At 35.8% G+C, this 18,066-nt stretch overlaps 1 protein-coding gene across 15 annotated transcripts; it reads right to left on the minus strand.

Annotated features, from left to right (window-relative positions):
* Nucleotides 1-386: 386 nt before the first annotated feature.
* Nucleotides 387-17,209, minus strand: LOC144841589 (uncharacterized). 15 transcript variants are annotated; one of them, XM_078698015.1, is made up of 30 exons: nt 17,102-17,209; nt 14,659-14,832; nt 13,920-14,147; nt 13,147-13,314; nt 11,736-11,921; nt 11,208-11,309; nt 10,431-10,679; nt 10,106-10,339; nt 9,759-9,983; nt 9,439-9,669; nt 9,117-9,347; nt 8,801-9,031; nt 8,482-8,712; nt 8,164-8,394; nt 7,841-8,071; nt 7,525-7,755; nt 7,202-7,432; nt 6,883-7,113; nt 6,565-6,795; nt 6,242-6,472; nt 5,918-6,148; nt 5,598-5,828; nt 5,392-5,513; nt 4,541-4,646; nt 4,153-4,383; nt 3,829-4,059; nt 3,510-3,740; nt 2,702-2,923; nt 1,407-1,640; nt 387-1,006 (listed from the first exon to the last, which is right to left on the minus strand). In XM_078698015.1, exons 2-30 carry the CDS (start codon nt 14,830-14,832, stop codon nt 887-889), a joined length of 6,066 nt encoding a protein of 2,021 aa, XP_078554141.1. In that variant the 5' UTR covers nt 17,102-17,209; the 3' UTR covers nt 387-886. The 15 variants fall into 15 exon arrangements, with proteins under 15 accessions (XP_078554141.1, XP_078554133.1, XP_078554138.1 ...); XM_078698007.1 differs by having other exon boundaries at nt 4,541-4,768; nt 5,283-5,513; XM_078698012.1 differs by lacking the exon at nt 9,439-9,669 and having other exon boundaries at nt 4,541-4,768; nt 5,283-5,513.
* Between the last annotated feature and the right edge of the window lie 857 nt (nt 17,210-18,066).

Consider the following 18,066-nt stretch of genomic DNA (forward strand, 5'->3'; position numbering starts at 1 on the left):
TGATGAAAAATATTCGACATTAAATTATGCAGTGGATACGAGCATACAGTACAGTCACTTTTGGTTTAAGTTTAGTGGTGGGTCAATATTTTTATTTTGATAACAATTTGGTCGTTGGCGTTCTATAGCAGATGTCCTACTCCTCAACCATCTTGTTTAGTTGCTTCCTTTTCCTCCGAGATGGCCAATTTAATTTAATTCATTTAATTTTTTATTCTAAATTGTTTGGGCTTTATTTTATCTTTATAAATTATTTTTATTGTTAATGTTTATGTCTCGTCATATGTATTTAACATTAATTTAACGATCAGCTTCGGCTGGATGGACCACCCTCGTAAAATATTGTTGAAATAAAAAAAAAAAAAATGACATAACAGAAACATGCGTGATCTATGGGCTTTTACAAAATTATTGCTCTGCCCGTTTATTCCAATTAACAATTCCGACAACAAAATAATTTGCACATGATTTTATAAACCTAATTTGTACAAAACATTGATATTTTACTGTCTAAACAGACATGTAAAAATTCTATTTCAGAGCTCTGGTTTAAGCAAGTTTTTAAATAGAAAAACCCTGGTCGGTTGGACCCATACAAACTAACACACTTATCAAAAACTAAGAAATATAAATCTTGGGCATAAAAATTGCTAAATATAATATTTTTTTTAGTCAGCTGTCAATATGTATAAGGCCTATTGCAACATTGATACTTCAAGCCTAATGTGACCTATATGTCAGTCATTTCATTACAATACTAATTTTCAGTAAATTACCAGATTACTTTTGCATTTACACATAGCACATCAGGATTACGACATATCTATTGTTTTAACAATTTATTTTAAATATTAGCTGCAAAATGTTAGGAATGTAGAGAGTTGTATTAATTACTTATTAAAGAAATTAGTTCTGCAATATCCGATTGTCGTACGCACGTTCCTTGGACCACATTACAAGTGTAGCCAGATGGGCAACAGTTTACGCCGTCAGAACAGCAAACAGCCTATAAAAATGATAAAGAATTATTATTAAGATTATTAATTAATATTATCAAAGATGTATTGTCCTCTGAAAAATAATTTTTTTTTTTTTTTTTGTTGAATATGCCATTTTAATGTCACATAATAGTTATCCACTTGACCAAAAATTGGATCTAAAAAATGTATTTACCTGAAAAAACTAATTTAAAGCAAAAAAAAAGTCAAATTGGCTGCCAGCTAATGGATTTTTGGTTAAATTTAACCATTTTTTGTTTTCTACGGAAGTGATTAGCTTTATTAAAACTACAAAATAATCTATTCAAGTCGGATTTAATTAATCTTCATTTTTCATGTTTTTGGGGGACAATAGCAACATTTTTAGTCCGTATCAATTTGATTTATGGCAGCTAAAAAAATACTTACATTGCGTAGAGGGCAGCATAACCATGTTCCAATCCTAGACTCACAGCAGGTATTTCCATTAGGGCACTGTGAACGTCCATCAGGGCAAACAATAGCTTGTATATTAGTCACAGGTCTAGCAGCGGTCTTTGTAAGCCATGGTGTACTCTGGTCACCACTTAAGCACTTTCCTTCACTAGTGTCACAAGTCTGTCCTTCTGGGCAACAGTGGAGCTTATCACTACAGCATACAGCCTTCAGAAACAATTAATAAAATTTAATTTTTTAGGCACATGTGGTCAAGGATTACCAATAGTAAATAAATGAATCACTGTCCTATTGGTAATCCCCGAATACAGGGCCTTTTTTGTGAACCAGTTCACCAGGGTAAACCCCTATTTGTCTTGAATGAATGGGTTCTTTAGGGTTCTTTAATGTGCACACATTTTATAACTGTCTACACTGGACCTGCGGTTTATAGTCCTTATCCGAGAAGACTTGTTCCACTACCAGAACTAGGAGCGAGTTTGACTCGAACCCATTTCGTTTATGGTTCTTGCATGACAAGAAATTTCTTCTTGCAAGATCCTCTATTAATGATATTGTTGTATTGGTTAATAACAACTGATAGAAATGTTGAATTATTAAAGTTGGGTCTGGGAAAATCATTTTGAATATTTTTCCTTTCAGGGGACAACACAGCCAGATGAGTTTTTGGTTACATTCAAGCCCACAACATTTGGATTTGACCTATTGATTCATTCAAATGGGTATGTAGATTTTGATTATACAGTATATTGACTCAAAGATTATGAATAAGTGGAGATTCCAACGTACTATTTCCTGTACAATAATTGTGTGCCAGCAAGTGTGCAACATTGCAACACCTATAACTGCTTGGACCACCACCATTTTACATGGCCCGACTTGCAGCCTGGCATTTAATATTCCTTTTTTTTTTCAAGATAGTGGCAGATAGATCGTGAATTTAGAACACAGTAGGCATGTTTAAATATATTGTTTGAAGGTTTTCATGGCGAAATCAAATGTTGATATAAAGTTTGCGGTACAGTTTCGGAACTAATATACGTGGTGTACCGCAAACTTTATATCAACATGTTTAAATATATATATTTTTTTGGTCAAAGCCATGCGCATCCGTGCCTTAAAAATAGCCAGGTCTACTATTTCATAAGCGAGAAGTTTAGTTCATAATAATAATTATCTGAATAATATAAATTGAAACTTTCATAGAAGGCAACTACACCGGCTGCCTCATACTGGCTCAATAGTACTGTATTTCCATATAATATTACCTTTGGTAATGGGCAGCACCCATATTCACCACTAGAGAGTTTACAACATGTATTCCCACTATCACACTGGGCTCTTCCACCAGGACAAATCACGTTTCTTAAACTTGCAGGCTGTTTAGGCACCCATGGTACAGTGTGAGCGCCTTTGAAACATGTCGCTGTAATGCTGTCGCAGCTATATCCTTTTGGACAACAATGCTGGCCATCACTGCAGCATTGGGCCTAAGAGTAAAATGAATAAAAAATTTTGTATAAATTCATAATGGATAAGTAACTTTTGTAACATGAAAGTTGTCTGCCAACGATACGATAGTAGTTATTGGGTTTGAGAAAAATATAAATCAACCTGGTCGCCACAGTGCAGCGCCGTCACACACCACAGCCTAGTTTGACATTATACCAATCCATGTACATATCGATATGCCTCTAAGGGCCTGTTTAGACCTACTGATTTATGCTTTTGTATTGTGCGATGCGTACAGGTCTGAATCAGGAAAAGATTAGTGGAAGCCACCTCTTACGACACTGATCTTTCATTTGTTACAACAGCTCAAGGTACAAGATTAGTGAACAATGCTTACAATACGAAAGTCATGCATGATTTTTACCTCTAACCAATCAAATTTACTCCCGAATACCAGATATTCGCCCAAAATCTGAACACTTTGCCGTTACAATGCTAATTATAATACAACATTGCTGGCGATACGAAAGCGTAACATAAACCTATCCTGCCATGCCAGAATGGTAAGCATCATGTCGGAAGATGAGAGGCATAATAGAGGATTATAAATATAGCTTTTCTTACATTTGGTAGTGGACAGCATCCATATTGACCAGTAGTAAGTTCACAACATGTATGATTATCAGGACATTGAGACTGGCCATCAGGACATGTTACAGATTTCAGATTTAGTGACTTGGCTTCAGTTTTTTCTAACCATGGTACAGTGTGTGCACCCTTTGTACATGTGCCTCCTGAGACATCACATGTGTAGCCACTTGGACAACAATGTAGACCATCACTACAACATACGGCCTAAGAAAACAAATTAATGTATAGTAACATCCATACAATTGACAGGAGTAGAAAAATAAAATCAACAAATTTAAAAAAAGTATCTTACACTTTGAAGTGGACAACATCCGTATTGACCACTGCTTAGTTTACAACATGTATTGCCATCTGGACATTGCGACTGACCATCTGGACATACTACCGATTCCAAAGTAATAGATCTTGCTTCTGTCTTTTCTACCCAAGGTTGAGTGAGTGCACCCTTTGTACAGGTGCCTGCCGAGACATCGCATGTGTAGCCACTTGGACAACAATGTAGACCATCACTACAACATACGGCCTAAAAATACAAATTAACATTTAACTAACAGTCGTACAACAATTGAAAATTGTATTAAATAAGTTTTAATTTAAAAATGTTAAGTTATCTTACGCTTTGAAGTGGACAGCATCCATATTGACCACTGCTTAGTTTACAACAAGTATTACCATCTGGACATTGAGACTGACCATCAGGACACATAACGGCTTCAAGTTTAATAGATTTGGCTTCAGTTTTTTCTAGCCATGGCACAGTGAGTGCACCCTTTGTACAGGTGCCTCCTGAGACATCACATTTGTAGCCACTTGGACAGCAATGGAGACCATCACTGCAACAGACAGCCTGAAACAAAGACAGTAAATGAGTATTACACTTTATAAAAACTATTGATAAAGAATGTTTATCTCAATTTGAAGTACTCGGTAAACTCACAATTTTTTATTATCATTTGAAGAAATAAATGTTTGATCGATGCAAAAAGATGAAAATATATACTTACATTTGGAATTGGACAGCAACCATACTGACCACTGCTTAGTTTACAACAAGTTGAGCCATCTGGACAGTAATGGGTTGAATCGCACTGGACATTCTCAAGCATAACAGACAAGGCTTCAGTTTTTTCCACCCATGGTACAGTATGAAGGCCTTTGAAACATGTCGCTGTAATGCTGTCGCAGCTATATCCCTTTGGACAACAATGCTGGCCATCACTGCAGCATTGGGCCTAAGATTAAAATGAATAAAAATTGTTTTTACAAATTCAGAATGGATAAGTAACATTTGTAACATAAAAATTGTCAGCTAACAGCACACCAGAGTCTAGTTTGACCTTAAACCAATCCATGTGCATATCGATATTCCTCTAAGGGCCCACTGATTTATGTTTCGTATTGTACAAGGCGTACAGGTCTGAACCAGGAAAAGATTAGTGGAAGCCACCTCTTACGACACTGATCTTTCGTTCGTTACGACAGATCAAGGTACAAGATTAGTGAACGATGCTTACGATATAAAAGTCATCCATTAATGATTTTTACCTCTAACCAATCAAATTTACTCCTAAATAGCAGATATCGTCAAAATATGACCACTGCTGTTACGAAGTTAATTATAATATAACTCCATGGATCTGAACATACCCTTAATCCCATACTGCCATGCCAGAATGGTACAAAATAGTGGAAAGCATGTCGGAAGATGAGAGGCATAAGAGAGGATTATAAATAATCGTTTCTTACATTTGGTAGTGGACAGCATCCATATTGACCAGTAGTAAGTTCACAGCATGTATGATTATCAGGACATTGAGACTGGCCATCAGGACATGTTACGGATTTCAGATTTAGTGACTTGGCTTCAGTTTTTTCTAACCATGGTACAGTGTGTGCACCCTTTGTACATGTGCCTCCTGAGACATCACATGTGTAGCCACTTGGACAACAATGTAGACCATCACTACAACATACGGCCTAAGAAAACAAATTAATGTATAGTAACATCCATACAATTGACAGTAGAAAAATAAAATCAACAAATTAAAAAAAGTATCTTACACTTTGAAGTGGACAACATCCGTATTGACCACTGCTTAGTTTACAACAAGTATTGCCATCTGGACATTGCGACTGACCATCTGGACATACTACCGATTCCAAAGTAATAGATCTTGCTTCTGTCTTTTCTACCCAAGGTTGAGTGAGTGCACCCTTTGTACAGGTGCCTGCCGAGACATCACATGTGTAGCCACTTGGACAGCAATGTAGACCATCACTACAACATACGGCCTAAGAAAACAAAGTAACATACACAGTTGTACAACAATTGAAAATTGTATTAAATAAGTTTGAATTTAAAAAATGTTAAGTTATCTTACACTTTGAAGTGGACAGCATCCGTATTGACCACTGCTTAGTTTACAACATGTATTGCCATCTGGACACTGAGACTGACCATCAGGACACATAACGGCTTCAAGTTTAATAGATATTGCTTCAGTTTTTTCTAACCATGGTACAGTGTGTGCACCCTTTGTACAGGTGCCTCCTGAGACATCACATGTGTACCCACTTGGACAGCAATGGACACCATCACTACAACATACGGCCTAAAAATACAAATTAACATATAACTAACAGTCGTACAACAATTGAAAACTGTATTACATAAGTTTTAATTTAAAAATGTTAAGTTATCTTACGCTTTGAAGTGGACAGCATCCATATTGACCACTGCTTAGTTTACAACAAGTATTACCATCTGGACATTGAGACTGACCATCAGGACACACGACATCTTCAAGATGAATAGATTTGGCTTCAGTTTTTTCTAGCCATGGTACAGTGTGTGCACCCTTTGTACAGGTGCCTCCTGAGACATCACATGTGTAGCCACTTGGACAGCAATGGAGACCATCACTACAACATACGGCCTAAAAATACAAATTAATGTATAGTAACAGTCGTACAACAATTGAAAATTGTATTGAATAAGTTTTAATTTAAAAATGTTAAGGTATCTTACGCTTTGAAGTGGACAGCATCCATATTGACCACTGCTTAGTTTACAACAAGTATTGCCATCTGGACATTGAGACTGACCATCAGGACACACAACATCTTCAAGTTGAATAGATTTGGCTTCTGTCTTTTCTAACCATGGGACCGTGAGTGCACCCTTTGTACAGGTGCCTGCCGAGACATCACATGTGTAGCCACTTGGACAACAATGTAGACCATCACTACAACATACGGCCTAAGAAAACAAATTAATGTATAGTAACATCCATACAATTGACAGGAGTAGAAAAATAAAATCAACAAATTTAAAAAAGTATCTTACACTTTGAAGTGGACAACATCCGTATTGACCACTGCTTAGTTTACAACAAGTATTGCTATCTGGACATTGCGACTGACCATCTGGACATACTACCGATTCCAAAGTAATAGATCTTGCTTCTGTCTTTTCTACCCAAGGTTGAGTGAGTGCACCCTTTGTACAGGTGCCTGCCGAAACATCACATGTGTAGCCACTTGGACAGCAATGTAGACCATCACTACAACATACGGCCTAAGAAAACAAAGTAACATACACAGTTGTACAACAATTGAAAATTGTATTAAATAAGTTTGAATTTAAAAATGTTAAGTTATCTTACACTTTGAAGTGGACAGCATCCGTATTGACCACTGCTTAGTTTACAACATGTATTGCCATCTGGACACTGAGACTGACCATCAGGACACATAACGGCTTCAAGTTTAATAGATATTGCTTCAGTTTTTTCTAACCATGGTACAGTGTGTGCACCCTTTGTGCAGGTGCCTCCTGAGACATCACATGTGTACCCACTTGGACAGCAATGCAGACCATCACTACAACATACGGCCTAAAAAAACAAATTAATGTATACTAACAGTCGTACAACAATTGAAAATTGTATTAAATAAGTTTACATTTTAAAATGTTAAGGTATCTTACGCTTTGAAGTGGACAGCATCCATATTGACCACTGCTTAGTTTACAACAGGTATTACCATCTGGACATTGAGACTGACCATCAGGACACATAACAGCTTCAAGTTTAATAGATTTGGCTTCAGTCTTTTCTAGCCATGGTACAGTGAGTGCACCCTTTGTACAGGTGCCTGCTGAGACATCACATGTGTAGCCACTTGGACAGCAATGCAGACCATCACTACAACATACGGCCTGTAAAAAGATTTTTGTATAATAACTGTAGAAAATGTAATGGAGTAGAAAATAAGTTGTACGAAATCTAAAGACAGTATCTTACTTTTGGTAGTGGACAGCATCCGTATTGACCACTGCTTAATTTACAACAGGTATTACCATCTGGACATTGAGACTGACCATCAGGACACGTAACAGCTTCAAGTTTAATAGATTTGGCTTCAGTTTTTTCTAGCCATGGTACAGTGAGGGCACCCTTTGTACAGGTGCCTGCCGAGACATCGCATGTGTAGCCACTTGGACAGCAATGCAGACCATCACTACAACATACGGCCTAAAAATACAAATTAATGTATAGTAACAGTCGTACAACAATTGAAAATTGTATTGAATAAGTTTTAATTTAAAAATGTTAAGGTATCTTACGCTTTGAAGTGGACAGCATCCGTATTGACCACTGCTTAGTTTACAACAAGTATTGCCATCTGGACATTGAGACTGACCATCAGGACACACGACATCTTCAAGTTGAATAGATTTGGCTTCTGTCTTTTCTAACCATGGGACCGTGAGTGCACCCTTTGTACAGGTGCCTGCCGAGACATCACATGTGTAGCCACTTGGACAACAATGTAGACCATCACTACAACATACGGCCTAAGAAAACAAATTAATGTATAGTAACATCCATACAATTGACAGGAGTAGAAAAATAAAATCAACAAATTTAAAAAAGTATCTTACACTTTGAAGTGGACAACATCCGTATTGACCACTGCTTAGTTTACAACAAGTATTGCCATCTGGACATTGCGACTGACCATCTGGACATACTACCGATTCCAAAGTAATAGATCTTGCTTCTGTCTTTTCTACCCAAGGTTGACTGAGTGCACCCTTTGTACAGGTGCCTGCCGAAACATCACATGTGTAGCCACTTGGACAGCAATGTAGACCATCACTACAACATACGGCCTAAGAAAACAAAGTAACATATACAGTTGTACAACAATTGAAAATTGTATTAAATAAGTTTGAATTTAAAAATGTTAAGTTATCTTACACTTTGAAGTGGACAGCATCCGTATTGACCACTGCTTAGTTTACAACATGTATTGCCATCTGGACACTGAGACTGACCATCAGGACACATAACAGCTTCAAGTTTAATAGATTTGGCTTCAGTCTTTTCTAGCCATGGTACAGTGAGTGCACCCTTTGTACAGGTGCCTGCTGAGACATCACATGTGTAGCCACTTGGACAGCAATGCAGACCATCACTACAACATACGGCCTGTAAAAAGATTTTTGTATAATAACTGTAGAAAATGTAATGGAGTAGAAAATAAGTTGTACGAAATCTAAAGACAGTATCTTACTTTTGGTAGTGGACAGCATCCGTATTGACCACTGCTTAATTTACAACAGGTATTACCATCTGGACATTGAGACTGACCATCAGGACACGTAACAGCTTCAAGTTTAATAGATTTGGCTTCAGTTTTTTCTAGCCATGGTACAGTGAGGGCACCCTTTGTACAGGTGCCTGCCGAGACATCGCATGTGTAGCCACTTGGACAGCAATGTAGACCATCACTACAACATACGGCCTAAGAAAACAAATTAATGTATACTAAAAGTCATACAACAATTGAAAATTGTATTAAATAAGTTTTAATTTTAAAATGTTAGGTATCTTACACTTTGAAGTGGACAGCATCCATATTGACCACTGCTTAGTTTACAACAGGTATTACCATCTGGACATTGAGACTGACCATCAGGACACATAACAGCTTCAAATTTAATAGATTTGGCTTTAGTCTTTTCTAGCCATGGTACAGTGAGTGCACCCTTTGTACAGGTGCCTCCTGAGACATCACATTTGTAGCCACTTGGACAGCAATGGAGACCATCACTACAACATACGGCCTGTAAACAGATTTTTGTATAATAACCGTAAGAAAATGTAATGGGGTAGAAAATAAGTTAAACTACAAAATCTAAAGACAGTATCTTACTTTGGGAAGTGGACAGCATCCATATTGACCACTGCTTAGTTTACAACAGGTATTACCATCTGGACATTGCGACTGACCATCAGGACATACAACAGATTCTACAGAAAGTGCTGGAACTTTCTCGTACCAAGGTGTGTGGACATCACCATGTATACAACCTGGTGTGGCATCATCACAAATGTTGTCTTTTGGGCAACAGTGTATTCCATCTTCACAACATACTGCCTACATTCGGATTAAGACCACAAGATGAAATTTATAGTAAAAAGAATGCTTTACAAGTTTTTATTTTACTATTTATTATATTTAGCTTCTTGTAGAAAGAAAAAAATATATTTGAAAATTACATTTGGTAGTGGACAACATCCCCATAGTCCTGTGGACATCTTACAGCAAGTGTAGCTATCTGGACATTGTGAGTGACCATCAGGGCAAACAGGGTTCTTGATGGTTACAACTTGTTTAGCTTCAGTTTTGATTGTCCATGGTACAGTGAGTGCACCCTTTGTACAGGTGCCTCCTGAGACATCACAGGTGTAGCCAGTTGGACAACAATGGAGGCCATCACTACAACATACGGCCTAAACACATAAGCATAAAGATGTAATTCAAATATGCTAGTTACATTAGTATTTTATACAGTATCTTTGTATATGTATCTATATTACTTACGCTAGGTAGTGGACAGCATCCGTATTGACCACTGCTTAGTTTACAACAAGTATTGCTATCTGGACATTGAGACTGACCATCAGGACACACCACCGCCTCAAGCGTAACAGGATTTGCTTCAGAGGTCAGTTGAGCAGGGCTGTGCTTTATTAGTTCAACAGTTGATGAGTAGTTTTCACAAGTACCACCAGCAATATCGCATTTGTAGCCCTCTGGACAGCAATGCAAGCCATCGCTGCAACATTCAGCCTGCATTGAAAATAATGTTCACTTGAAATATTGTATTATACCTTAATGCACAATGTACTATACATAAGATTAAGATAAATTCTGTAGATTCATGATCGCTTATTCACTGTCATGAAATCAAATTTCAATCTATTAAAATACCAACATATAAATGCTAGTTAAAATGGAATAAAAAATAAACATCAAAAGCAGAACAGAAAATCTGTGAAACTTATATCAAAATCAATGCAAACCCTCTACCTTTTTCTATTTTAATTATACAAATTATTTTTGTAAAAAACAATTACTATTTTGTCACCCGATTCTCAGTGCTTTATATATATATTTGGTAATACAGCATGTCATTCACATGCGTTGCCTGAATCCTGAAAGTTTAGGATACTGCTGACTACTACTAGATACTGTACATGTGAAACACATGGGATGGTGTATTACCAAATATTCCTATGACACTTCGGAAACTGATACAGTACCGCAAATCGGCTGATTTAGCATAACTGTCAATGTGATCATGCATAAATTCCTTACGTTTTCCAAGGGACAACAGCCGTACCCATTATCTTGCTTACAGCATGTGCTCATTGGAGGGCAGTATGACTGTCCATCCTGACATTTAACATTACCAATTTTCTTTAAAAGAGAATAAACATGGTAAATGATTTCAAAATGGAAAGAAAAATTTCTGGATAAAATTTAACCACCCAATTTTATTTATAATATATGTTTTATTAAAAAAAAAAAAAGTTGTGTTATGTCAATTGTCATAAAAACGAAAGAATTTTAAAAATTACTGAATAGGAATTGAATAATGTAAAAGTAATAGTTTTCAATTAAATAATTTCTACGAAGTAAATATACAGTAGCTTGCCATTTCTATCCAAATAGTGTGAATAGTTTGATGAGCTCATAATCAACCAGTAGAATATGGCTAAACGCCAATTTACACAGACGAGCGGTAACGGTAAGCTGACAACCATGTGGAATCACCAGCGTAAGCCGCCTGTCCGCTCTGCGTTGTGCGTGTATAGTGGTCATAAGATTCTATATTTCTATTACCTTTGTGATCACTTCAGTAAATGATAGTGTAACCATGCCTTTGACGCAGGATGAAGAATTGCAAGTGTAGCCTGATGGACAACAGTGTTTTTTATCATCACAACAAACGGCGCCATCGAAAGGACAGCATCCATAATAACCATCTTTTAATGCACAACAGGATGAGCCAGAAGGGCAAGTTGATTTCTGAGAAAGTACATTAAATATAAATTAATTAAAGATGTATTGTCCCTTTGACTAATTCCAAAAAAATAAAAAATAACAGATTTCGAAAAAAGGTGGGTCATTTTGAAGTATCATTATAGTTATTATCTATCAACAAATTTGTCGAAAAAAAAAATCATTTAACTGAAATAGACGTTTTTTTGTTAAAAAAATAACTTTGACTTCCAGTCAAAGTTTTCGATCAAAACATATCCCATAATGAAACGTGCTTGTTTGGCTACTCTGTATGCATAATCATAAACCTTCCTCACAATCTGTGTGAAAATACCTTCTCAACCGTGACGAGTTGTAAACAATCCTAATTAGCATATGCATAATGCGTACTCGTGGTTTGAAATCTTTGTTTACTTTCGCCCGCGACGATTTTCCAGACGAAATGTAATCAAACTAATTTACCTGTTAATTACATAAACTTGTTGTTTTTGGCTTGAATTTTCGACTTAAAGTGATATGGCCAATTTAAATTAAGAATATTTTGACATTCATTTTTTTGTGTTTCAAGGGACAATACATCTTTAATGTGCCAACAAGAACTGAATGGGAGACGCACACAGGAACAGTAACTAGACCCTGCAAGTCTCCAGATAATCACAGGAGTTTTGCAATTCATTCTTCTGCCTCTAGCTACTAAAGTGGCAATTTCTCCTTATAAAAAACACCTCGATTATGTATAAATTTATAATTTAGGCATGCTACAATAATGGGTTAAGAATGTTGTTGCAAAGGCTTCGACATTGTACTGCCAGCCTCATGTTTACTGAATGTATAATTCCTTCTTTTTATGAAAATAGATACATGTGCAGACTTAATTCAAGTGAAAATGATTTACTGTAGTCTCAATGATAATAGATGTCAAAGATGCTCTCCAGGCCGATATCATCCGGAGATAAGAGCTTTTATTTATTAGTCATTACTTTTTATTTTTGTTAATTTTTATGTAATGTTTGCTTTCTATGGACCAGAGAATCCGAAATAAATATTTAATGAGTAAATGAATGCACGCAGTACTGTAGGCAACACATTTTCCACATCTGGAAATTACCTAGCATATCTAATGTGCTCACTAACACTGTACTTTTTTGGCAACTGTAAAATTCTCATTTTAAAATTACATTTCAGTAATAGACCACCATACAGTCCATTCTAATTTTCAAATTGCATAAAATATTATTAGGCTGTGACTCACCCCATCAGGACAGTTCACATCCTGTACCTCAAACAGACTTGGTAGTTTCTGTGCTGGTAACTTTTCATACCAAAACATTTCAGTATTGCCTCTTTTACACATTGACGTGGCTTCATCGCATGTATACCCAGTGGGACAGCAGTGCTGACCATCGCTGCAGCAAGTTGCCTGTAGGTGAGAAATATCTTTGCAATGAAATTGTAGCTCAATTTCTATTCTGTAGCCAACCGTACAATTTAATTTGTTTCAGACGCAATAGCAGAATGTCTATGAGCGCTTATTGGCTAAATCCAAGCAGTGCCCAGAAGAAAAAAACAGGCATTCAAATGTTGAAAAAGGCTAAAAACACTCGAGGCCTCGGCATTGGAGGTCACTTATGGTTCCGAAACCAGGGGCCGCAGGCGTTGCGCCAGCAGTTTAGTCAAAGCATTTCTTGAACTTTACACCTTATTTCTGGTTTAAATAACAAAGAGAAAAAAAAAAACGAAAAGCGAGAGTGAAGACCGTTTTGTATGGTTACTGTTTATGCCGAGCTCTATTGCTTTAGAATTCTATTTCACTATTCAGCCAGATAACATCAACGCATCTGTACTGAGCTTTTTTATTCTAAATAGTCCTGGATAAACAAGCTGCAAAAATTGGCCGAGCCCTCAATACCGATGAGGGCGCATTTCCATTACTTCATTTTGGAGGTGTTTTTCTTTCCCTCGGTCTGTAAGTACATTGGGCAATTTATAAATACTGGATGTTATTAAATTATTGATTAAACAAACCTTAGGTTGAGGGCAGCATTCATATTCACCAATGCTGGATTTGCAACATGTGTATTGTGAAGTTGGGCAGTAAGATTGACGATCTGGGCACATGATAGTTCCTGGAGGAGATGCTTTTGTCTTCTCCATCCATGGAAAAGAAATGTCTCCCTTTAGACATTTTGATTCCGCCATGTCACATTTGGTTCCCTGTGGACAGCAATGTGCCTTATCCGAACAACAAGTGGCCTAAGGAATTGGATTTGATAATAAGCATTTTAAAACTTCTTCCACCATATTTTAACCAACACTACTTTACAATGGCTATATAAAAAGTATATTCATATATATTGCACTGATGAAGGGCTAGTGTTGCCCGAAAGCTCTGCTAATTTTTCTGGATGTTTTACTTTTCCTTTTGATTTAGCTTCCTTTTTGCTTATTTTGTATCTCCATTGAGATCCAGCCACTGATACCCACAGCATTGTCATTGTTTTCAGTAATTTTCCTTTGGATTTGTATATATATAAAAAATAATGATTCCGAAATCATCTTTTATAAAGTGGATTATACGGATATTCTAATGTTAAGTGTATTTTAAAGTAGTTGAAGAGTATCATGGGTTGTGTTGTCCTGGAAAACTACTGTATTGTTGTCAACAACCTATACAAGGAAGAGATTTCAGAAACTGATACTTATTGTTAATGTTAGTACAGTACTTTCATAGGCTTACAATTACCCTTGTATATTTTATACTGACCTTAACGTATGGACAGCATCCATATTCCCCGGATTCTAGCAGGCAACATGTGTTGTCATCATCGCAAACCGATTGGTCTGGGCAAGTGATCTGGTTGAGGTTATTGGGCTTGAATCGCAGAATGGGGTCTGCATGTACACTGGCCAGTAGGGCCAGTACCATTAAGAATATCATCTGAAGAAAAAACGTTATCTGATCAGAAACTAGTTTGTTCTGGTTTTTAAAGGGATGTTTTTTGTCCACAGAACTCATTTAGCTGATCATAAACAGTTTACTGTATATTTTAATTTCTATTTAAAGATATATTGTCTTCCTGAACATTTAAAAAAAAATTTGTTGTTGAATTTAATTTTAATGTCACATAATAGTTACGTATTCACTTTGACCAAAAACTTATTTATTAATTTTTTTTTAAGGCAAAAAATATTTAGATTGTTTTTTCAGACAACTAGTTTTTGGTTAAAGTTTATTTTGTCTTTTTAATAAGTTTTGTTTTTTTTCTACAGAAGTGAATAACTTTATTAAAACAGCAAAAAGGCCATTTTATTAATCTTCATTTTCATGCATTTGGGGTTTAAATCTTTAATTTAAAGTAAGCACCACTTCACACTCCTAATTTTCCTGCACCAATTACACAATTGCTACAATATCATTGTATACATTTTAAAATCATATGACAATAAAGAGGAACAAGCCAACGAAAATAAAAGCAATTAATAAACAATTTATGAACAGAAGGTTTTCAATTGATTTTCTAGTCCACAGCTCACATGATTGTTTATTCAATATCAATTGTTATGCAAAACAATTGTAAAATTATATGTAAACTACTAATTATGCTTAATATACTGTAGACCTAAAAAACACCATCATTTTAGATATTGGACTATTGGATTGATTACTACAGCATCCTATGACAAAAACAGTACCTATGTAGAAAAGTTAAAATAATCAAAATGCACACCAGATTATAGTACTCAATGTCTTGTGATCATCAATTACCATCACAGGTCAGAGTTCACCCAAAAGGGGAAATCCCTACTAGGTGAATGACTACTTCCTTGATTACAATCTACAGTATGTAATTTGAGACCTACTCCTTTTTTTAAAATTTTGTTCCGTACAAATTGATTTAAAAAATAACGGTCAATTTTCAAAGCAAATTGCCATCTATCCAAAACAATAAAAAGCTACAGTGGAGATTATTTGGTTAAAAATGATTGCAAACAATTTCATAGTTCCCAGCCCATTGTCATTTATTAATAACCGAGAACAATCATAATATCTGATAAGCCATGAACAAGATAATTATAAACTATATAATCGGTTTGTCATTGACTTTCTATCTTATGCCGGATGCCTGCAACTTATGCACACAGGGCTTGGTTAATATTACCGGTGTTATAAATAAAATGTAATTAATCGATTGGAAAATAAATAGGTAATTAGTTGCAGACTTGATAAAATCACCTGCAAAATATACAAAGAGAATGGAAATGTGACGATAAACCATCTAGGCTTCTGCTATTTGCATTTTAATAGCAGAGGCCTAGACGGTTTTGCAAGGAGTACTGTATTAACAGGGCAGGGTACAGTAGCCTTAATAAATACAGTTATAAAAGGTCAAATGCATATCACCTCTCTCTTCAATGCAATCTAATAATAATGAGATTTATAAAGTAATCATGATTATTTAACTATTTGCTTGTACAGTAGGCCTTCTATTCTATATTTAGCTACAGTAGACTAGACCTGACCTAGTTTGGTGAGTGAGCTGAATGGGTGTCTGAGCTCCCATCGTTTGTAATACTATTTTTACAATCTATTAATTAATACTACTAATACTACAGTATACTATTAAATGTATACTGTATATAGGCCTATAGCCTATACTATACTAGGTCTGTCTGCCTAAAACTAAATTATTAGGCCATCCATGCATGGCCAATGGAGGTAAAAAATAAATTATTTTTTACCTCCATGATTAGGCCTACTCTAAGAGATAATTTAATAGTTCATAATACATATCTGTAAATATATTAAATTTGATATCATATCATTCATAGACATATCATAATATTTATTATCATAATTATAATAACTAACATACACATCATAATATCAAATAAAGATGTCTAGGTCAGACTGTAGTAGGCATTCAAATTCAATTCGAAATGTAGGACTTTTTAGCATTTATTATGCTGCATGCAAAATTAGAGTAAGTACTAGGCCTAGGCCTAAAGTGGCATTCCAAAGTGCACGTTCTGCAACAACATTACAAGTAGTAGTAGCAATGGCTGTTAGCAATAGCATATCAATTAGGCCTAACCTAGCCTAGGGCCTCTATGCTAACCGTTCTCCCTAGAAAGGCTAGCAGCTAAAGTCGTTAAAAATACAGACATTGCAGAAAATATAAATGGTATTTTCAGTTGCAATAACTTACATTTCAGCAACGTCTGTTCTTAGACGTTAATAACTTGCAAATGACCAAGAACTACTGGTGGTGGTAAATGATCAACTCAGCTGGACCATTCAAAAACCGAAGCGCGTGACACCGGATCAGTCACCTGATTAACCACGTGGGATGGAATACGTATTTAAATTTATTGTCTCGCTTCACTGAGCACACAATGCGAGATTGGCGCCACCAGCCTTCTCACAGATCATCATTGGACAAAACAAATCGTATTTCATAATAATACCCGAATTACAAAAAAACACATAGAAAGATCTCGTGTTTTACTGCTCCCCTTTCCAAGTAATAGTGTTATTATGTCAATCAGATGTAGACGTAAGGCCTATAATTCAACATTTATTAATTTTAATGATCAACAACTTACAAATTGTATAATTATAATACAAGAGTATGTCCCCCAAACGGGCCCCCAAAAACATAAAAGGTAAAGATTGATGAAAAAAAAGACTTTGAATTTTTTCAGTTTTAATACAGATTCACTTCCGAATTAAAGAATATTGTTTCATTTATAAAAAAAATGGTGGATAGAACTTACAAAAGCAATAGTTACACTGATGAACGGTAGGCCTACTCAAATTATGACCATGATTCAAATCAGCTATCCCGAAGACGATATTTCTTTCGTACATAAGTTGGAGACCCCTCATTCGTCATTATCCATAAGGTGTGACGTAAGAATTTGAGCTGACTACAATTCGCTAATGCAAACCCTTTCTCTCGAGCCGCTGTCGAAGTATGGGGTTCGAATCACATGAGCAACTTCTTTTTACTTTATAGTGAGATAGAGAATATTTAGAGGGTTAGGTTAGTTACTATAAATATTCAAATAATAGGTTTCCTTTAGAACTAAATTCTGCTTTACACTCGTATGACACACGTATAGGACAAGACAACTTTCATGTTGTGAGGGTCAATCATGAGTTTGCAAAGAA

This window comes from Antedon bifida, chromosome 4 (genome assembly GCF_963402885.1).
Source record: "Antedon bifida chromosome 4, ecAntBifi1.1, whole genome shotgun sequence".
NCBI classification, from domain to species: domain Eukaryota; kingdom Metazoa; phylum Echinodermata; class Crinoidea; order Comatulida; family Antedonidae; genus Antedon; species Antedon bifida.

Excerpts from the sequence above, each read along its gene's own strand:
- LOC144841589 (XM_078698007.1), bottom strand. The coding sequence starts at position 14,832 with ATGATATTCTTAATGGTACTGGCCCTACTGGCCAGTGTACATGCAGAC. Across the intron at positions 7,756-7,840 it reads GATGCTGTCCACTACCAAAA|GCCGTATGTTGTAGTGATGG; the intron begins GTAAGATACTGT and ends ATCTTTTTACAG. Across the intron at positions 6,796-6,882 it reads GATGTTGTCCACTTCAAAGT|GCCGTATGTTGTAGTGATGG; the intron begins GTAAGATACTTT and ends TTGTTTTCTTAG.